General features: G+C 36.3%; 1 protein-coding gene across 5 annotated transcripts in view; it reads left to right on the forward strand.

The window, feature by feature from the left end:
• Positions 1 to 316: 316 nt before the first annotated feature.
• Positions 317 to 23,187, forward strand: part of STK38 (serine/threonine kinase 38) — a 35,464-nt gene continuing 12,593 nt past the window's right edge. For 2 of the 5 annotated variants that reach the window (XM_039856124.1, XM_039856126.1), the window contains exons 1-7: positions 468 to 601; positions 4,858 to 4,990; positions 11,412 to 11,463; positions 12,356 to 12,478; positions 14,008 to 14,091; positions 18,200 to 18,323; positions 20,437 to 20,591. In XM_039856124.1, the coding sequence (XP_039712058.1) occupies positions 4,860 to 4,990; positions 11,412 to 11,463; positions 12,356 to 12,478; positions 14,008 to 14,091; positions 18,200 to 18,323; positions 20,437 to 20,591 (669 nt within the window). In that variant the 5' untranslated portion in view covers positions 468 to 601; positions 4,858 to 4,859. Of the gene's footprint in view, positions 602 to 4,854; positions 4,991 to 11,411; positions 11,464 to 12,355; positions 12,479 to 14,007; positions 14,092 to 18,199; positions 18,324 to 20,436; positions 20,592 to 23,187 lie in introns of all 5 variants that reach the window. The other 3 variants (XM_039856125.1, XM_039856122.1, XM_039856123.1) reach the window with 3 other exon arrangements.

The following is a 23,187-nucleotide window of genomic DNA, read 5'->3' on the forward strand; positions in this document are numbered from 1 at the left end:
AATGTCAATTTCCTGGTTTTGATAATGTAGTATAGTTATGTAAGATGTTGAGGGAAGCTGGGTGGGTGATGGGTATGCGGGACTTTTTGTGAGTCTATAATTATTTCAAACCAAAAAGAAAAAAACCCAAACACAAAACACAAAGGAAACCTGCCCCCGGCCCCACCCACCCGGAGAGCGCGCCACACCTTACATTTCTGCCCTCACCCAGGGCTCTCAGCTTCGGTAAGACAGGGAGGGGGCTAGGTGGGTGGGGCGCGGCCGCGCACGCGCAGTCCTGAAATCCCGCCGCGTCTCCGGGAAGTCACGCTTGCGCAGTCTCGGCCCTTGGCCGCCGCGCCAGCCCCTCTCTGCGGCGGGGGACTGGGCAACCTTGGCCCCTCCGCGTTTCCGTCTTTTCCGGCAGTTGGGGCGCTTCCTGTTGTCTTCAGCCGCAACTGCCCCTCGTACCCTACCTCAGAGGCCCTCACCGGTTCCCTCCCTTCCTCTGGCCGGCTGGCTGCTGCCACTGGGGCTTCGCCTGTCCGCACTTCGAGACCGCTGGCCCGGCCGGCGTCTGCGGCTGTTCGCCGCCCCCAGTCCTGTCTCCCTCGGGGCCCTGGTGAGTGTCTTGCTGTCGCTGTCTTCAGTCCATCCCAGGCTTTTACCTTCATCTCCTCTTCCCGCTTGCGCCCTCTTTCCAGCCGTGTCCTCTCGGTCCCTCTCTCAGCCTTCTGACAGTCCTCCTCCCAGTCTCCAGAGGCTCCTTATCGGTCCTATCCACAGTTTCCCAGACGCAGGCTCCCCACCTCATCCTTTTTCTTTCTTCGTATGCAGCTGGGGCGCGGAGCCAGGCTCTTTTCTTTCCGTGTTGCCAGCTTTGTCTGTTAGCTGCTACCTCTCAGTCCCCTCCGGGATCTTGCTCATTACCAATTTTCATCTCCTTTTCTTTTCTTTTCTTTTTTTTTTCCCCTGGAGTTTAAGAACTTGAGAGCTGTTTTATGAGGTAGCGATGTCGAAAGCCCACCTTGAGGTACCTTTGATTGCTTCCTTCTCCATGGTTATTCTTAGGGTACTGGGCTTCAGATAACCTTAAAATCACAGGAAAATTTAGTGAAGACTCTTTTAAGAAGAGAATGAAAAAGGAAAGTCAATAAGGATTAAGAGGAAAGTCTGTCAGAAAGTGTGCAGAACGGCTGGCTAGTAGAGAGAGCACATCTCTCAGTTGCATTTTGAATTGATTACAAGACACAAAGACAAACTTGTTCTTTTTGAAATGTGCAGAGGAAGGTTGGAGTGAAGTAGACCTTGTGCTTCCTCACCCTCTCAGCTCACCTTGGCTCTAAATTAGAATTAGCCAGGCAGTAGATGTGGTTTCCCTAAACATGCAACCACCACAATAACATTAGATATTAGCTTCTTCGTAAGAGGACCGGAACTCTTTCCTCCAGCTCTGTATAGAAAACTGTTCTATGTCTCAACCCTATCCCCATCATTCATATATATTCTCAACTCCTAGAAATGGACATAAACAATGATTTTTTTCCTAGTAAACCTTTTATAAGGTATTGTGCATGAGACGGGGGAAGATATTTAAAAGTATAAGACAGTTTGCTTGCTTTCCAGTGGTTTAGAGTTTAGTAGGAGAAACTAGATAGGTGACTCTTAAGGAATCGTCTTAACCTCAATGTTGAATTGTCCAAATGTAAGATATTGGATTGTCAGTAACACAAAAATAAAGAATTAGTGAGAGAAGGGGTATTATAGAGGTAACAGAGTACCATTGTATAATCAGTCAACCAGGCATAACTATTTAGATTGAATAAAACAATGGTTTTCATTTTATCTCTTTTTACGTTCACAGTACCTACCCTGACTTATGAGGATCACGTTCTTTTGTAAAATTTTTTAAACTTTTAAAAATTTCTCAGCTACCTATTCTCTAATTCTGCAGAGTTGGATGATAATACAAATAGGGCAAGGGCTTCCAATGGCCTTTAGGTCAGGGCATGATGGTTTGAATGATTGAAAACACGAAGGAAAGCCCAGTCTTATGAAAAATACTTGATTGACTCAGCAAGCCTATCAATTGTTATATGGCAAGAGTAATTTTATCTTTCGATGAAAGTTCATTAAAATTAGGCTAACTTTTGTGAGTGGAGGAAGAGTAAGAGAAGGTTTTGAAGAAAGGTTAAAGGGAAGGTCAGTGCACCTTGTGCCTTACATTAGAGATTGTGAAGGTTAAAAACCATTCTGCTAGAAAATTTGTCGGCCTACTATATAAGCATCTTTGAGTGTACTTAATCTCCTGTTGATCTTTTTGAAAGCTTAGTAAGTCATGCCAGCGACTTAAATGGGTCAGCCTCCCTACCCCCGCCCCATATTTATACACCCATCAATGTCAATGTAATTTCGTTCTTTTGGCCTTGTTGACAACTGAAAAATCATTAACTTGCTTAATTTATATTTATTAACCTCCTATTATATGGAAGGCACTGTTTGTCTCAGGCTTAAACTCTCTCTAGTTGTATTTTTAAATTGAAGTAAATTAAGTTGTTAAAATATCTAAAAGGTCTCCAGAAATTTTCAGACAAGGGAAGAGTGCAAAGTGCTCACTTGCTTCAGACTTGTTTTTAAATCTGATTTTAAAATTTCTTCACCCAACTTAGAGTGCATGTGGTTTTCATTGTGGGTGGAAGGGGTGCGAGCTGACAAATAAGGAACCACACCCAAGCTTTATAAGCCAAATAGAGGTATTTAAAAAAAATTCTGATGTTCTAAAAACACTTGCGTTTGCTTTGGTATCAGCAAAAACTTTCCATAAAAAGTAATATTTTATAGTGAGGTAGAGCTAAGTTAAATGTCTAAAATTTGTGATTACTGATCTTTTTGGCACATCATGAATCAAAATGTTTGACTCCATAGTACAGCCTTGATTTTGAATCTCTTTGCAATGGAAAGATTATTATTTATGTGTTTTTCTCTGAGTAGACTTTATAAAATTGTGTAATGGTAAGTCTTTTTTCTTAGTACTAGCAAGTGTTTTTTGCACATGCCTTAAAAGTCTTAATTTAGTCTTCAAAAACAAAAAAGCTGCTAAGCATTAAGGGGAGAATCAGAAATTTTTTTAATAAAATGCACTGTCTTTGAAAACGGATGTTGGCCTCTCCCAATTTTTACTCAGCTTTATTTTGGGATGAAAAGACAGACTTGGATTAAGTTGTATGGGTGGGAGGCATAACAAGGATAAAATATTGAGCATTATTGGAGCAAGTCAAGATTGGGGAGCAGACTGGCCAAGTGTGATAGTATAGGTTGGCAAAAATTTCTAGGGCAAAGTGAGATTTAAATTTAGGGAAAAAAAAGTTCTATTTAAACCTGTTGGTATCAGTTTTCTCATGGAAAACTAGAAAGTTAGGGTTGCTTGTTTTTAAGATATCTTCCATCACTAAAATTATGATTCAGGTTTTTTCTTTGTAATATTGTTTCCATCATAGGCCTTCTTTAAATTTGTAAATTAAAATAGTGAACATTTATCATATACCATAAGACATGTCAGAGTATATATATCTATAGATCAGCATTTTAGTCATAGATTTTTTTTTAACCCATTCTTGCTTGATCTGAGAATACTCGCGGCGCTTACAGCAACAGCATGTCCCTCAAGATAATTACAGTCCTAACCTCACCCCCAAAGTTTACCACAAAGTATCTTGCTTTTATTATTATTTTTGCATTGCTCTAATATATTGACAGTCTTTGGAAACAAATTATATTCTATTTATAGCATTCTGTTTTTAGTAGTGATATTTCCATTTACAAAATATAGTAATTCTCAGTCGTTGAAAATGTCAAATCCTAGAAAACATAGCATTCCTACACATGATGTTAAAGTAATGCTGGCAGTGAGCTGCATTATTTTTTTCTAAATTGGCAATGGGTTAAAATGTAGAATTCGTAAATTAAGTTATTGATAACTTAATGGTAATCGTACATGCTTCTTGAAGAAAATATAGAGAATGCAGCAAGCAAAACAAGAATAAAATGATCTATTGTATTCTCACTGCCTAGAATTAAGCTACTAATAACATTTATATATATATTTCTAATAATTCTGTGCACTTAAAGTAAACATAAAATTGAGATCATGGTATACATTCTGTTTTGTAACCTGTTTTCACTTAGATTGGAAACATTTTCTCTAACATTAAACATTTGAACATATTTTCATTGTATGCATATTAAAAGACTTCATAATTTAATCAGTTCTATTGTGGATATTCAAGTTATTTGTAGTTTTCCTTTGTTTGTAGTGCTGCATTAAACCCTCTTATGTATGATTCCTTATGGGTCTTTGATTTCTCCAAGGTAGATTTCTAGATGGCTGAGAATTGTACACATATGGTATTGTGATCATGTTTTCTTCCTTTTAAAAAATACAACACTGTTTTAAAGATATATTCATATCACTTTTAGGTATAGGTAGATTTGCTTCTGACTGTTGCATGGTATTTCTTTGTTCACATCCACGGCATTTTATTTCCTTACTGAATAGCCTCCAACTTCCCATAACACAAATGATGGTATAATGAACATCCTCTGTAATGCACATCCTTGAGCATGTTCCCTTAAGAGCCCGTGTAACAATTTCTCTGGGTTTTTTACCTAGAGATAGTATTGCTGGGTCATAGGACATTAATATATACTTATTTTCACCAAGTATTCTGTTTGGCTTTTTTCTGGCTATTGTTATATATTACTGTTTGTCCTCCCGAAAAGTTGTACTAATTTACATTCCTACTAGTAGGGTAGGAGCACACATAAGTGGCAGATTCTAACTCAAAAAGTAATACTGCTTCTTTTCTTTGTTTCTAGCAGCCATGGCAATGACAGGCTCAACACCTTGCTCGTCCATGAGTAATCACACAAAGGAAAGGGTGACAATGACCAAAGTGACACTGGAGAATTTTTATAGCAACCTTATTGCTCAACATGAAGAACGAGAAATGAGGTAAAGAATTTTGTTTGAGAAAATTGTGTCATGGTTTTGTCATTTATGTCTGATATCATAAAACATATTCATAATATCGTCGAAAGGAGGCAAGAATAACAGCAGCCATGTTTTAGCCTATCCCATTACAATGGAATGACAATATCATTGATTTCCAAAGCCCTTGTTATTAACCCACTTATTTCTACTACTATATCAATAACACAGAATTCCATGGTAGTAAAAAAATTAATTGGGCCAAATCCTTGGAGTTCATTAAGGCAGTGTCATGTGTTGGAAAGAATAGCTTTTATATAGTTGCACTTGGGTTTAGAATCCTTCCTTTACCATTTAGTAGCTATATGTGGCTGGAGCAAGTTCTTTAGTCTTTCTGTGTACCAGTTCCTCCATTTGGAAAATGGGAATAATACTACTTGCCTTTCAGGATTGCTTTGGGGATTAGATATAACATATGTGAATACCCACCATAGTGCTTCATACCTAGTAATCACTTATTTAATGATGTAGCAGCTGTTGTTATTGATCTGGTATATTCTATTCATTTGGTAATTCATAATTAAAAATTTTCCCAACATTTTATTATGAAAATATTCAAAAGTGCAGAGAAGTTGGAATAATTGTACAGCGGATACCTGTATATACATCATCTAGATTGTACAGTTATTTGTTTTATCACATATCCATATATCTATCCCTCTCTACATTCATTAATCTAATTTTTTTGCTGTACTTCATAATATGTTACAGATGTTAGTATATTTTACCTCTGAATATTTCTGCTTGTATAACAAACTAGAGTTCAATACTTACATTTTTTTAAGGAAGTGTAAAATTTGCATACAATGCAATGCACAGTCTTAAGGGTTACCATTCATTGAGTTTTGACAAATTCATGCATGTGTATAACTTAAACCCCTATCAAGATATAAAATATTACCATTATCCCAGAAAGTTTTTTTATTCCTAGAGATTCCCCTTCAACACCAGGCAACCACTCTTGTGATTTAGTTTCTACAATTGATTGGTTTTGCCTATTCCATACAAATGGAACATATAAATCAGGTACTGTCAGTGGCCTGTTAGGAACTGGGCCTCACAGCAGGAGGTAGGCCCTCACAGCAGGAGGTAGGCAGCAGGCAAGTGAGCGAAGTTTCATCTGTATTTGCAGCCGCTTCCCAGTGCTAGCATCACTGCCTCAGCTCCACTTCAGATCAACAGGCATTAGATTCTCATAGGAACACAGGTCCCTGTTGCCAAAAAGGCTGAGGATCACTGATGTATGGATTCATATAAATACTTATTTGAGTAAGGCATCTTTCACTCAGCCTAATGTTTTCAAGGTACATCCATGTTGCTATTTTATCAATACTTTGTTCCTTTGTATGGTTGAGTACCATTCTGTTTTCTGATTATACCTCAGTTTGTTTATAGTTTTCTGTTAATAAACGTCTGGAATTTTTTCAGTTTTTAGCTATTTCGAATAAGTTTCTACGAACATTTGTGTATAGATCTTTTTGTGAACATTTGCTTTCAGTTCTTGAGTAAACATTTAGGAGTGGAATTACTGGGTCATAAACATACTAAGGCATATGTTTAGTTTTATAAGAAATTACTAAACCTTTTTCCAAAATATCACCAACAATGTATGAGCGTTCCAGTTGCTTTATATTTGTTTCTAACATTTGCGTTGTCAGTCTTTTAACTTAAACTATTCTTGTAGATGTTTAGGGGTATCTCACTGTTTTAATTTTCATTTCCCTGATGATTAAATGATGTTAAACATTTTTTATGTGGTTTTGGCCATTTGTATATTTTCCTTTGTGAAGTGTTCAAATTTTTTGACCATATTGTAGGTTTTTTTTTTTTTTAATCTATCCTAGATATTGGTCCTTTGTCATATATATGTTTTGCAAATAGTTTTTCCTAGTCTGTGGCTTTCCTGTTCATTTTTTTTTTAAATGTCTTTAGATGAGTAGTCATTTTAAATTTTGATGAAATCTAATTTGGCATTTTTTTCTTTTACAGTTATTGCATTCTGTGACCTCTAAGAAACCTTTGTCTACCCCCAGGTCATAAAGATATTATCCTATGTTTTCTTCTGGAAATTTTATAGATTTAGTTTTTACATTTAGTTCTGTGATCCATTTTGAATTAATAAGTATGTGTGGAATGAGATGGATATTGAGATTTGTTTTTATCCTTATGGATATCTAGTTATTTTAGTACCATTTGTTACAAAGATTTTTTCTTCCATTTAGATTGCTTTGACATCTTTGTTGAAAATTAAATATCATATAAGTGTGTATCTATTTTTGGGCTCTCTATTCTGTTTCATTGATCTATTTGTCCCTATGCCAGTATCACACTGTCTTGATTACTGTAGCTTTGTGGTAAGTTTTGAAGTCAAATAGTGTAAATCCTCAAGTTCCTTTTTTTCTTCTATTTTTCAAGATTGCTTTGGATATTTTAGGTTCTTTGCATGTCTATATAAATTTTAGAATCAGCTTATCAGTTTCTCAGAAAAGCCTGATGGAATTATTGTAATTGTATTGAATCTGTAGATCATTTTGGGGGAGAATTGACATCTTAACACTGTTGAATCTTCTGATACATGGTATATCTCTGCATTTTGTTAAGTCTTTAATTTTTCTCAGTAGTGTTTTGTGGTTCTTACTGTGGAGGTCCTTTGTGTCTTCATCTATTCATAGTATTTTGGGGAATTTTGGTGCTATCATAAGTTGATACTCGATTTCGGGTTTGTTGATACAATTTAATAAGACCATTTCCGGTTTTATTTCAAGAAAATTTAAAAATTATCAAATAGTCCATGGCCATGCCAGCCGGAACATGCCCGATCTCGTCTATTTTCGGAAGATAAGTGGATAAGCGGGGTTGGGCCTGGTTAGTACTTGGATGGGAGACCGCCTAGGAATACCAGGTGCTGTAGGCATTTAAAAAATAAATAAAAATTATCAAGGAAAAACAGTGATTGACAGGAGTTACTGTAGTAGTAAGTATGCTAAAATTAGAACTGTCAGACATGGATTCTCAAGCTTTTTGATGTTACCGGGGAAACTTAGATGCTTGCTAAATAAGCAGAATTTTAATAATGTGAGACAATTGATGATAAACATTTTATTTTAAGTATATGGCTAATATATGATGAGCAGTTTGAAATAAGTATTGGGCTAGTAAATTTTGAGATCATGTTGTAGTACAAATTTTCATTTTGCTTGTATGTGCCGCGTCTGAATGCCTTTAAAATCTCTAGTATTTCTCCCAGTTATATGCAACTTTTGCATTGTTCCTCTTATTGTAGAGCACTAGCTTAAATTTGAAACAAAGGAGTCACTGCAGGGGAAGATGAGACCAAAGCCTAGAAGTAGAGGAAAGAATAAAAATCACTTGGGAATTGTTTCCTGTATAAAAGTAGAGTAACAAGAACATTGGGCAGTGTCTTTTTTGTCCACAGCAGTTTCATAGAAACGCTATAGCAAGTTCTACTGATCTGTTTAAAAACAATTGAACTGGGAGTCTAGTGCCCATCACAAGGTGTTGCAGAACACCTGTTTGATAGTCTCCTGTTAATGCTACTGATAGACTATAAGCTGAATCCACTCAGTAGGGCAAGATCATCTTTATTTAATCTGTATTTTGCCTTTGATGGTAAGCTTCTCTGGTAAGCTTCTCTAAGAACAGCAGTTCTTCTGTTTTCTATCTAATGTGATCTTAGGTACACAGTAGGTGTTGCTGTTTGCTTAGTTATTCATAAAAAATTGTTTGGATAATTTATATCAGAGTGAAATCAAAACTGAGGAAACTGGCATTTCCTCTTACAAATATTCTGTGTTGTTTCTGTTCTTCATGACTACTCTTTTGCTGGATTAATTAAAGTCGCAAAATCCTAATTTAATAGGCAATAACAGTCTGCTTCTCCCCGCACCACACCCAAAAATCAAATAAGAACTTTCCTATGTTTTACCTAAACTCTGAGAACCAGCTTGTCCTTCTCCTCCTCTTAGATATTCTTACCCAGGTTTTCCTAACTGATCTTGATATATGTGAGCAAATGTCAATTTTATTTAAGCCCCAGGGATGGGTAAATCCAGACCTCCTAATGGTATTCACCGACGATATATCAGGCAAAGCAATTTGTTGAGATTTTTAAAAATCTGTAATGTTATTTTTGTTTTTTATTTTTTTGGATATCTTGAGAATTTTCTCAATTTTGTTCAAGGAAATAATAACCACTGTTTATTTCTACATTATTTTTCCTGATTTTTAGTGTCTCATCAAAGAAATTACACTCTTGTCTACACTCTTGTAGAATAGACTAGCCATTTTCTTCTATCCCTGCTGCCTCTGAATCAAGTTGTGCTGGGAGGGGAGTGTAAATTAGTCTTAGAAAAGGTAGCTAATTACAAGTAGTAGTCATGAATGAGTCTGTACATTAATATACATTCTGACTTTTTTTTTTTTTAATTTAGCAACATACATTTTAAAAGGTTACTATGTTCAAAGTACTATTCTTAGTGGAGAAGGAAAATTCATAGGTGGTCAGTGCCTTCAAAAGAACTTACCATCCCATACATGTGGGAAATGGGCTCACATGACAATAAGTGGATCTTGTGGAAGGCTGTGCTGGAGTGAGGGTGGGTGTGGCTTCTAAGTGTAGAAGTGTCCTGTCTCTCTCCCAGGGTTCTGACACTTATATAAAGCTGTGGAAAACTTCTCAATTTGAATTTAGATTTAAAATATAGTTAGAAGGACTGTGACACACATTGTGTGATAACACATTGTATTATTAGCCCACTCTGGTGTGGTCTTTCAAAAAATATATAGTTAGAAGGTCTGATATACTTGATACTCAAGGCACAAAAGGAGCTGAGCATGTTGAATTCTTATAGTTCTTGCCATTATGTTGAATCTTCTTATTCCATATTTCAACTGTTGGACCACTGAAATGGAATTAATTTACACTCTTGAAATTATCAACAGTACAGCTTTCTCCCTCCAATACATGAGCACATATAGATGCATATCTCAAAATATTCTGGGAACTAGAAGAAGAAAAGTGGGCAGACTGGGAACCCTGTAGGTACTTTCTTCTTTCTATCAGGATTAGAGTAGATCTTTTCACTTTCTGAGAGTTTGGACACATTCTTAATTCATCATCTGAGTCTGTGGATTCGTAATGTGATTTCTAACCATATATTCATTTTAACTAGGTACTATTAATGCAATAAATATTCATTGACCAAAATGAAACTCATCATCTTTTCATGTTCCTCTCTTTGTGTTTCCTATCTTGGTTAGTGGCATCATTATCCTCCCACACAAGAACTTCTAAACTTTACCCTTGACACCTACTGCCTATTGGTCATCTTTGCAATACCTCTCTTCACTCTATTCTAGATTTCCAGCCCTAGTTCCAGATCTTTCCTGCACATCTGAATTCTTACAGTAGCTTTTAATTTGCCTCAGTCTGTCAGTTGCTCTTCCTGCCAGTCCATTAGCTCATTACTGCTGGCTGCCATTTTAAAATAGAAACCTTATCACATCACTTCTTTGTGCACAAGCCTCTGTAAGTTCTTATTGTCTACAGACTAAGAGCCGGCCTTCTTAGTGTGGCAGTAGAAGTGCTGTGTGCCTCAGCCACACTAGACTGCATGCTGTTGCTTCATGTACCCTGAACTTTTCTTCTTCCCTGTCCTGCTCTCATTGCCTGTCATCTAAAATTCTGATAAGTGGTGGAGGGGAGATTCTAGCCCATGTGCTTTCATTTATTATGCTGAATAAATAAAGTTTATATGGAATTGGTTGTAAAGAAGTTTTAATTGTTTTCTTTTAGTTTTATCAAATCAGTATGAGACTAGATCAAAAATATTCTTGAGTACAGTTTCTAAAATTTAGTACTCCAGTGATTTAGGGTCCTTAAGTTTTGTTAGTGGTGCGAGTCACCTTTTATGATCATTTTCCTCCCTTGAATCTTCAAATTCTGCCTTTACCTTTGTTGTTTATTACTTTTAGCTTTTGGCAGAGAGGAGGAGAAAGATGTGAAAATAAAGGAAGTAGATATCAGGGAGAGGGAGAGAAACACCCTGATATGGGAGGTTATCAAACACCAGCTGTTTTGTGGTTTGTTAAGGAGGAAATACATACCCCAGAAAAAAAAAAAGAGAGAGAACTTTTCATTTCGAAATAAGATTCTTTGTTGCATTAATGTCTTATACAGTCTTTTTCAAAATGTAGAACTAACAGAGTGGGAATCTTTTCACTTGTCATAGTAACTATAATTTCTTGTTTTAATGAGGCCTTTTGAGATTTACCTGTTTTTATCATTAAAAAAATTTTTTATGTTTTTGTAGACTTTAGAGAAAGTTATTCAGATGTTACTTTGCATGTCTTTATTTATTTTTAGACAAAAGAAGTTAGAAAAAGTGATGGAAGAGGAAGGCCTAAAAGATGAAGAGGTAATTAAAATTGGAATTCTTTTTTTCCTTTGAAACCCAGCATGGCAGGTCATATCTTATTCAGCAATTTTTTAGCCTTAGTGCATGGGGTAAAGGTTTTGGCTGAGTAACGGAGAAACTTATGAGGACTGGTGCACTTTGGGATTTATATTTGTGTAGAGGGAGAAGTTAATTATGAAGTACTCAGGAGAGAAAGACATCTCTCTCCTGGCACAGTTATAATCAATTAATTAAGATCAAATTAGAATTCCAAGAAAAGGAAGAGACAAAATCAAATCAAAATTTAAAAAAGCAAATTATAGCATACTTATAGAATTCACTGAGAAGGCTCCATAGAAGTGGGGACAAATTTCTGAAATCATTATCAAGGCAAAATATCTCTCAAAACAGCCCTTTCCTCCAATGCTCACCAATGTGGCAGGAGAAAATACAGTTAACAAGAAACTGCAAGAAACTGAAATGGCAGTGGAAATTCTTTCAAAAATAGGAATGAATCATAGAACTTCGGAAAATGGTGAATAATACCCCAAATTTGTAAGAATAATAGAAAGTTAGAGTGTAAAATGAACTGCTACGTGTAAAAAACACAGAGGGAAATAAAAAAAAAACTTTTATTTTACATAACAAAGGTTAAAGGAAAATGTTGATCGTTTATCTTTCATTAGAAAAGACAGAAGTCCTCAGAGGAAGCATCCATCTGTTCAGCATGCTTTGGTTATTGAATCTGAAGGTTGGGGAAGAGAGAAGTGACCTCTTAAAGGTCCTTCTGTGGTGCTTTCATGTATGAAAAGATTATGCTTAGTCTGGTGTGGCCCAAATATGATTTGTTGCAGAGTTGCAGAATTTCAACTTCTCCCCTTCCTATCCCTCTCTCCCTTTATTTAAACATTAGAAACGACTCAGGAGATCAGCACATGCTCGGAAAGAAACAGAATTTCTTCGTTTAAAGAGAACAAGACTTGGATTGGAAGATTTTGAGTCCTTAAAAGTAATAGGCAGAGGAGCGTTTGGTGAGGTAAAAAACAAAAACACACGGCTACTTATCAACTACAAAAATAGCACAGAACTTCAAAGCTTCTAATATACCATTAGTTCATGATTGTCGAAATAACTGAGATATGGGGTAGTTGGATCAAGCACACTGGCCCCATATCTTAACTACTTTGTCCTCCTCACTTTCTTCCCCTCTTCCCTGTCCCAGATCTCTGACTGTTCTCTGTTTTTCCAGAAATGATATTGATGCTTTAAGTATTGATCTAGAAGTTGAAAGGTAGAAGGAAATCAATATTTATTACTTACTGAGTGTTTCTCTCCTATAATCATGACAGTTCATATTATAGATGGCTCAGGGGAAATATAATGTGTCACATAGCCATTGAGCAGTGGTACCGGAATTTGGGCCCAGATTTTGGATCTTAAAGCTCTTGTTTTTCCTAGTACCACATTGCCTCTCCAGGAGTGAACTAACAGCAAATCTCCACCCTTTATTTCTTCCTGCCAGATTGGTACAGCTCTAAGAAAATAGTCCTAGAAGACAGAATTTATAGAAATGAGTTAGATAGGTAGTGGTAGAAAGTTGAAAGCATTTTGTAACTTTATCCCAGCTAATCTTGCAAATGCAATCTTGCTTGGTCACAAGAGCAATCTGTTGGGGAGGGTTTGAATGAACCCATACAAAGTCATCCCTATTAATGGAAAATATCCAAAGTAGATGATTTACTGATGCAATAGTTTCATCATCATTGTATAAAAAGAACAGCATATTATTAAAAAATAGTACCTAGGGGAATTGTGAATGCATTTTTAAAACAACAGGTGAAAAATTAAATTGATTCCTTAGTGTTCAGAATCCCTGTTGGCCCCTTAGAGGTAGAGATACAGTACCACCTCTAAATTGCTTTCTGTTCAGTGAAGAAGGGATGTGGGACTCAATCAGGAAAAACATGAAGAAAGGTGCAGGGAGAAGAAAACCTACATATCATGGGAGAGGAGGGGGAGGATGGTCAGGGAATTGCCAAGAAGTTTTTCTTTGGGTTGTACACCATTAATTTTAATTTATTTAGTCTCTCCAAAAAAATTTGAGAAATTAAAAAGAGAAAGGAAAACTGCATAAAACCATATTTTCCTAATTATACATTATAGGTTTTTTTCCTTGCAGACATTTTTTTTTCTATGCACAAAATTTTGCTATTGTTTTAAACATTGCTGTAATCATTTACTTAGGTTTTTTGAGCTGACTGCATGACATGTGCCATGGGTTTAATGAGTCCTTATGTTCGAAACTGAGAGTTTTAAATTAGATTGATTCATTTAACTAGGGAGCCAAAGCTGTTCATACATGGAGATATGTGAGGATGTTTTTAGCACTGACTTCACTGTGTGTAATAACGTCCATTTTGTAACATCAAAAAGCATTTTCTTCTGCTTTGTAATGGCCAATTGCTTATGTTAAAATTGCAATACTTTTTTAGTTTAAGTATTACTTTTTATAACATGAAGGCATTAGCTTGGCATTATGAACTTTTAACTTGGGATTTCTTTTAGGTGCGGCTTGTTCAGAAGAAAGATACAGGACATGTATATGCAATGAAAATACTCCGTAAAGCAGATATGCTTGAAAAAGAGCAGGTAAAGCACAATTTTAGCAGCGATTTTAGTCAGCTTATGAACTTTTCGTCTCCTAAAACTGTTGTTTTTGCTTAATCGAAATATATATTTTCATTACAGTTTTCCTTATGTGGGAATATACGAATACTTTTCTTTCTCCAACAAATAAGCAGTTACATATATTTTAAAAGTACAGATAATGCCTATATGTTATGTGCAGTCTTTTTAAAGTTGAAAACTTAGAGAAGCATCTGCCGTTTGTGTCTCCCAGTTGACCACAAGTTGTCCTTGTCATGAGGATCTTTCTTTTGAGGTCACACCTGCTCAAATGTTCCTTAGTGAATGCTAAGAGATAGAAATTGTATACATACCTTGGAACCGAGGCTTAAGAATTAGAATTTGGAATGTGTGATCTAAAATGTGTCTTAATATACTTCATTATGTACACTGAAACCAAAGTTGGGTCTTCTGAGTAGCTCAGCATACCTAAAAGAGAACTGTCTTCTTAATGAATTTGAAAAAATATAATGTAAATGGCACAGCGAATTCTTCTTTAATGATTAAGAACACTTTCTAAAACCTAAACCTACTTTGTAAATAGATTTATAAGATGCGTACTTACTTTATGCAAAATAAATTTTAAATATTGGACAGTATAATAGAAATGAGAATGCTGACTATCTATAAATCTAGTTTAATTTAGCAGTCACTTAAGAACAGATTGTAGTGGGTGACTGCTGCAAATATCCTCTAAGAGATGCTATAGGAGGACAAAGAGAGACCCTACAGCAAGGAGAGCTCTGGATACAGAGCACAAGAGTAGGGATGGAGACTGGAAACTTGGAATTTATATTTTCTCCTTAATTTTCATGTTACTCAGAAGCTTTAGTAGACTGCCAGGAATTTCGGTTGAGAGTATCAAATACCTTGGCAGTGAATCTTCAGACGCTATAGTCTATACTGATACCAACCTTATTAAAAATGCACAACAGCCCTATTTATTATATGAGAATTAGTGTGTGGTATGGGTATAGGCACTGAAAGAATTTCAGTTGGTCTTGAAATGGAAAATATAAAGCCGTATTGATTAGTTAATATATTTTGTATTTTACAAGTAATTTTTATTTTTACAAGACATATTTTCTATAGGTTTAACCAAGGCTTAAAACTTTTCTTTATCAAATAATTAGCACATGTGCCAGTTGCCCAGCATGATAACAGAGATGATCCAAACATATTGTGTAAAAACATTTTCTCAAGTATTGTATCTTCTTCAAAATTAATTTCTAAAATTTTTTTACATGTAAGTAAAGGGAATGTCTGTTAGAATTAGGATTTGCTGTTGGAGTCAACTCCCTAACTTTGAGCTCAGTATGGTCAAGTTAAAATTTTCGGACACAGACTCTTCCTGGGTCAGCCATCTTGAAGAAGCAAGCAACAGACTTGTGCTAGGTGAGAATAATGAGACCAGGACAAACCCATCACATTTAGATAGGGCTGACAAAGTTAAGGTTCAGAGCCTAGCTTTTTGTAGGTGTAGGTACCCTATTTAGAGGAAAAGTTTTTTGTTTCCTTTTATTAAACTGAGCAAGAATTAAAGCTACCCACTGAGAGTTCAGGTTGTTGTTCTGTCTCACAGGGCAGAAATTTTTGCTACCTGGAAAATAAATTTTAAAGGGTAAGAGACCAACATTTAGCTAGTTTCTTCGTGTTTCTCTTCTAATGCAAAAGGAAAGCCTCCAGTTGTGATGCCAGTATAGTGTTAGGACGAGACAAAAGACTGACTTTTCTCTCTTTCCTAGTGCCCAGGATAGCAACTAGCATGTAATTCTCCAGCCCATTAAATATTTATAGAACGGGAAAGGGAACCTCTGGTGTGAGTTCCAGCTCTGGCTCTTCTGTCCCCTACCCTATATTCACCTAACTTCACTCCTAGATCTTGAGGTTCCTAGTTGCTGTTTCAGCCCCAAGAGAGAAGGGCAAGGTGTACTCACTGTGACTACAGTTTCCCCCTTGACAAACGGAATTTTGCAGTCACCATTCTGTTCTCCAAGGTGAGCGACAAGTGGTAGTAATAGTGCCTCACCGTTTCTCTGGCTCCCAGCAGTAGGGAGAAGGGAGGCAGAGGCAGGTGAAGGCTGCCTTTTACAGCCTTCGTGTCTGGTAAGGACTGGGTCATAGCCACGGCTGCAGTTCAGCAAGTGGCCTTAGTGTTTCCCAAAAGCTTTGCTTCTGTATTAAAGCTGAGTAAAGGCAGATGCTTAACTCGGCTTCTTCACAGTTTCATAGCACTGTTTCTTATCACCCTTATCTTCCATTTTTTCCATCCTCATACTGTAAATAGAGATGTAAAAGTGTAAAATTTTCTGCTATTTAAAAATTTCCCAAAGAACAATTTTAGTAGAGATGGAAAACTCAAGTAGTATGTATACTCAAATGGCTTCAGGCCCTTTGGAGTTAGCATGGAAGAATGAGGCAGGTTTGGTGTAAGACAGGGGAGGGGTGGTGGTATCTGTGTCCAAATGGAAGAAGAGTGTCTTGCTTTGCCAAAGATACTTCAATAAAACAAACAAGCATGTAGGACATTGTATCAAACAAAAGAACAACCGTACCTGAGTAGTGCCAGTATTGTAAAACTCAAGCCCTGTAGCACATGTTGACAAAAACCTCTATTCAAGGATTGTACTGGGTTTAATAAATTTATGTCTGATTCAGCCCAACTTTGCATCTTATGGCACTTATATGAGAGCAGAGGGAGCAGGATTTGATAATATGCGTTACTGTTTTTATTACTGTTATATATTTAAAGTAGATAAGGTAAATTTGATAATAAAACATTATTTTAATGAAGTAATTCTATCAGTTCTCCCAAACCTTTGGCAACTTGGTCTCTTTAACTAGATATTTCAGTAAAAGTAGGAAACTGGAAACTTTATAAATTTGAATCTGTAACATTTCTTAGGTGTTCTTCTTTTTCAATTCAGTAAGAATTCATTGAGCATATACTCTGCACAGTACTGTTCTGAATGCTGTGGTATATTCTAGGATTCTCAACCAGGGCACTGTCATTGTAGATATCTTTGCAGGCCTGAGCCAGGATTTGTTTAGAGAGCCTCATCTTGAGGCTTATTTTTATCATAAAAAATTACAATAGTCCCCCTTATCCACAGTTTCGCTTTCCACGAGTTTAGTTACCTGTGGTCAGCTGTCTTCTGAAGATATCAAATGGAAAATTTCAGAAATAAACAGTTCATAAATTTTAAATTGCACACCGTTCTAAGTAGTGTGATGAAATCTTGCACTATCCTGCTTCATTCTGCCTGGGACTTAAATCATCCCTTTGTCCAGTGTATCTGCGCTCTATTTGTTACCTGCCCATTAGCCACTTAGTAGCCATCTCGGTTATCAGAATGACTGTCATGGTATTGCAGTGCTTGTGTTCTAGTAACCCTTATTTTGCTTAATAATGACCTCAAAGTATAAGAGCAGTGATGCTGGCAATTCAGTTATGCAAAAGAGAAACTGTAAAGTGCTTCTTTTAAGTAAAAAGGTGAGTATAATACAATAAGGTATTTTGAGAGATGCCACATTCACATACCTTTTATTACAGTATATTGTTATAGTTGTTCTATTTTAAGTTATTGTTGTTAATCTCTACCTGTGCCTAATTCATAAATTAAATTTTACCGTAGGTATGTATGTATAGGAGAAAGCATAGTATATAATATATAGGGTTCCATGCTATCCTCAGTTTCAGACATTCACTGGGGGTCTTGGAATGTATCCCTCTCGGATAAGGGGGCACTACTGTATTAGAACAAACAGATATGCAAAATAATGGTTATTTTAACTAATCAGAGGTTTAATTTATAGCCCTGTTAAAATTGCTGTTTGCATTAAAGCCATTCATTTTGCCATTTTTTAAACCTTTCATCACTTAAGTTTTTATTACTGAATACCTTCGAGTCAAATGTTATCAATTTTGAGTAAGTAGGTTTGCCTAAGCATAAATTAGATCTTTTGCATCATCACAATTTAATACTCAAAATAGTATTTAAATTGTTTAAACAAATATACAGTCTAATAAAGCAGAGCAAGCTTGTCATTAATCAAATGCGTATACCTCCAGGTTGGCCACATTCGTGCGGAGCGTGACATTCTAGTGGAGGCAGACAGTTTGTGGGTTGTGAAAATGTTCTATAGTTTTCAGGATAAGCTAAACCTCTACCTAATCATGGAGTTCCTGCCTGGAGGTAATTACATGACGATGAAAGGTCATTTTTCCTTTTTGTTCTGTGGTTTCTCTCTCACCTCAATTAACCCTCCTTTCTACTTTTAATTGTGCTCACAGAGTTACTTTCTATATCTTTTTTAGGTCTGTAAAGGAAGTCAGTAACCTGTCTTGTGCTGGGGTGCCTTTCCACAATTCTTAGTGCCATAAAAGTAACCTTCTCACTCATTCTCATGATTTCAGATGGACATTTCTTTCTTTTCTTTTTCTTTCTAAAGATATAGGAATAAACTAGGGACTCTGCCTGCTCTCCTGTCAATGGGAATCATGTATAATCAGTTACCCAAGAGACAAAATTGAAACTATAATATTCTTTCCTTCAACTTTTTGGTTTCTTTTTTTTTAACTTGTTACTAAGGAGTGAATTTCTCATTGCCTATATTAGTAGACAGAATCAATTTCTCATTTCTGAGATTTCAAGTTTTGTGTGACTTAGCATGTGCATCTCCTAAGACAGCTCCAAAGTAGACACAAAACAGGACATACCATCTCTTCTGGGGAACAATCTGTTGCCCAGTGAGCAGATAAACTGTGAGTAAACTCTGGTGGGAAAAAAAGACAACTTTTTCTTTTTTGGTTCTATAGCAAAGCAGATATAATTATGACATACTGTTTTGATATTTTGACACCTTTTAGTTTACATCTAGGGTCATCAATAATTTTTTATCAAGAATTGATGAAGGTTAGACAAGAATCTGATAGAATGAGGAGAAACTTTTTATTATTTAGATGCCAGTTTTAAGTAGGAGTAAGAACCAGCTCAGTCACCAGCCCCTTGACATGTGTCTCCTCAAGCCTTACCTGCACCATCTTCCATAGCTTCTCATGTCTCCTGGACCCTGCCCTTTGCACTCGGTGGAGCTGGCCGGCAGAGCCATAGACCATCTGGCCTGAGCTCTCTGATCATCTGGGCAAGCTCGCACAGGTGAGGCCATTGGCATTGGCTGCTCTCCTGGGCCACAGTGTAAGACCACACAACTACCTTAGAGCCGGCCTGAATGTGCTGCCCCATGTCTCTGGTGTGCCTCCAGATTGAATGTGTGGCTGCCAGGAGTGAATAGGAATTCATTTTTCAATGTTTCAATTCACTTTTTCCTATTTTCTAACAAATGGCTTTATATGAGATCTAAACTGAATTTTTCCTTAGCTTTAAATGTTTCTCTTAGCTTTAAACTACTTATACCTATTTTTCTTTGCTTTGCTTTTGTCTAACTGTTGAGTTAGGATCAGATTTTTTGCCATTTTATGTTGCTAGTATTAAGCAGAAATAATTAAATTTTGACTTTGCAGAAAACTGAGATTACCTCTTAACTGCTAAACTACTGATACTGTGTTGTAAAAGTTGCATAAAGTATATTATTATGTTTTTAAATACCTATAATAAAACACTGGAGGAAAAAAAACCCCACTGTTCGAGGGAGGTGTTCAGTGTGCATTTTTGGAAGGCACTATTAGAAATTCAAGCATGGAGCATTTTCAGTTTATTTTTATTTTTTGTTATTAGCACTTTGCTAGATAGAAATCCACCTTTTTATTTGTTCTAGTGTTTTGTGAATAGAAATTGAAGAGCTTGTTTTCAGCCTCTTCAGATGTTTACATTTTTGTTTGGTATTTCAGCCTCTCTCTATAACAATAGCAGTATAACCTATGCAGAAATGCCATTTGATTCTAGAGAAGTTTGCAGATATTTGTGCAGACAAAATTAAAAGTAGCTTTTTTCACTAGTTTAAAATTTATCCTAACCAATTTACTTTTTTTTCTTTTCTTTTCTTTTTTTTTTAGTGTGAGAGAAATTTCCCTTTTCTTTCTTTAAGTAAAATGGAAATTATAGCTCAGTGGGCAGCATCATTTAGCTTAGGTGCTTTGCTCTCCATAGCTGTGAATTTTACTTTTTAAATGTTAGAAACTACTTACCATTTCTGCCCAAAGTGATAGTGTGGGTCAGTTTCTGGAACACAGCAGAGGCCTATTTAGCCTTGCCTAATGTTGGCAGATAGGGAAGACACAGCTGAAAACTGGCACTTACCCATGTGTTTTTTTTGTGTGTGTGGTGGTTTGTATCTTCTTGTTTCCAGGGGACATGATGACTCTACTGATGAAAAAAGACACCTTGACAGAAGAGGAGACTCAGTTTTATATAGCAGAAACAGTATTAGCTATAGACTCCATTCACCAGCTTGGATTCATCCACAGAGATATCAAACCAGACAACCTTCTTCTGGACAGCAAGGTACTGTGGAGGATGGCTAGCAGCATAACCAGTTGTTTATTTACCCATCTGAGCAGCTTCTGCTTTAACACCTGCACTGTGGTAGTTTACCATCTACTGTGGTAATCGCAGTAGGGAAGCTGTGGAACTGTGAGCTTACCTTGTGTATTTCTTTCTTTCTTTTTTGTAGGTAAGTTTGCTGTTACTTCCTTTCTCTGAAAGGCTTATGATTCTATAATTTGAATGCTCCTTTTAAAAATAAAAGGCATTTTTGAAAATTATTAAGAGTAAAATTGATTTAGAAGGTTATTTTGTACTAAAGCCAAAGATAATCATCTTCTCAGCACATAATTAACTATACGAATGTGTTACCTATTGAACATCCATCCCTCTGTTGGGCAGCCTCATCAGTCAAGGAACCCAGACAACCAGGAAGTAAGGCACAGCAGCAACAACAGCAAAGTTTAGGTTCCAAATCTTATGCCATTTGTTTAAAAAAGAGTCAGTAATGGCCTTTTTATATTTATTATTTGACATGCAAATGAGCTTAGTTGATTGGTTCTTAGGTTCGTAGCAAATCAGTAGAGAATCCGTGTGCTACTAGATTGCTGGGTACCCCTCGACAAGTCCCTCCCTCTTGTGGACTTCACTTACCTGTAAAGTGAATATATTGATTCAGAAAAGCTCCAAAGTTCCCTCCAACCCTAAAATTCCGGAATGTTATGTTCTATTACACAGAAATGCTGTCTCGACTGAATTTTTAAGTAGAAAAGAAAATTTGATTCCTAGGGTATTTTCTTTTTTCTTGCTGTCTTTGAAAACCCTGAAATTTTGATTTTTCTCTCTTTGAAAACCATTGCTTTCTGTTTTAAGAGGGCAAATTTGTCAGATAATTTCTTCTGATTAATAGCTTTTTTCTTCATTATAAGAATAATACATAGTGGAAAGTTTGAACAATACAGAAAGTTATAAAAAAGAAAAATACCTATAATCTCATTGTTCAGAGATAACCATCATTTTGGTATAATAGCTTTTCTACCTTTTCTGTTTGTATCAATAATTTATATACAGTTAGCATCCTAGAAGTAAATAGCTTGGTATTCTGCTTTTAAAATGTTAATGTATATGAGAGTATTTTTCTATGTGATTAAGTTCAGATATATTTTTAATAAAACACTGGCCCTACTTTGGCCTTGGGCTCACGTGCCCTGGTCCTGTGCCCCAGGTGTCTTAGTGCTGGCTTATTTGTACTCCGTGGTCTGTGTTTGGGTCCAGGAAACATTGAAGGTCAAGAACTTGGTGACTCTAACTGAGGAGCATTGGGGAACCCTGCTAGATGCACATTTGTTCTCTATATTGTGCTAGCCCAAACTTATAGAAAAATGTTCTTACAAGTGAGCTCATTTATGTGTTTAGCCATATGGCTTGTAGAAGTGAAAATGTAGAAGTTTTGAATTTTTGCTGTACACTCAGAGTAAGCTACACAATTCTCTGAAAATCTGGGCTTGATAGCATTTGCTCTAGGCACTAGTCTTTAAGATACACTCCTTTCTTAGAGGTGTCCAGGTAAAATGTGTAATTATGAAAACTACAAATTAAACTCTGTTCCTTGGCTTATAGAATAAGTTATTTACAAATCTAAAAAAAAAAAAAAGGTTAATAGGCTCAAAAGCTATCTTTGTTAGGCAGTTTACCTTTCATGCTCGCACATGTGCACACACACACAAAGTCAAATCTAATGGGAGTTCTTTAAAATCAAAAAATAAAACCTGACCCATCTGAGCAGGGCTTCTATAGCCTTGTACTCTGGGAAGTTTGTATATTAGGGCCTGAAGGAAGGTGATATCATAAAAAGACCACAGATGTTGAAGTCGTTGGGGCCCAAGCGTTGGCCACACCACTTGTAATTATGCAACCTTGATCAGTGTAGATCCTTGAGCATCAGGATTCTCTCTCCTATTTTGGGTTTTACCTCCTTCTCTACTTAAAATTTTACCACCCCAAGAACACCTACCTCTTTCTTAGGGCGAGTTATGTGCCAGGCACAAGGTTAGGAGCCTTGTATGCATTAATTGTCATCATTCCTGCCAGGAAGATGTCATTATCCCCATTTTCCAGATGAGATCAGGGGGTTGAAAAAGTTAGGTAATCCTGGTCTTGGGAGGAAGATCATGTTGATTTATGACTTTGGTTCTGCCATTTTACCAGCAAGCCATTTAATGACTCTGAGTCTGAGAAGTGCTGCTTAAGAGTTACAAATGAGACAACACAATTAAGGCATGGTGTCTGGCTCTCAAGAGGTGTGAGTTTTTCTTGAGGGGAATGATAGAATCAGAGACTTATGATTGGAATACAGTATGGCAGCTTTTATCAAGAACTATGTAATAAGCTTATTCCCTTTGTCTTTGGAATAGTTTACTTCTTGGAATTTACCCTAATAAAATAATTTAAAAGAAGAAGCAACTATATGAGCAAAGATTTGTTCATTTACTCCTCATTTAACAACCATTTATTACGGCTGTCTTCTATACCAGGCATGGTTAGGAATGAGAACACAGGCCCTCTTTGTAATCCACATAACATGAGAGTGAAGAATTAGAAATGAGGTAAGCATCTG

This window comes from Pteropus medius, unplaced genomic scaffold, assembly GCF_902729225.1.
Source record: "Pteropus medius unplaced genomic scaffold, Ma_sr-lr_union100, whole genome shotgun sequence".
NCBI lineage: Eukaryota > Metazoa > Chordata > Mammalia > Chiroptera > Pteropodidae > Pteropus > Pteropus medius.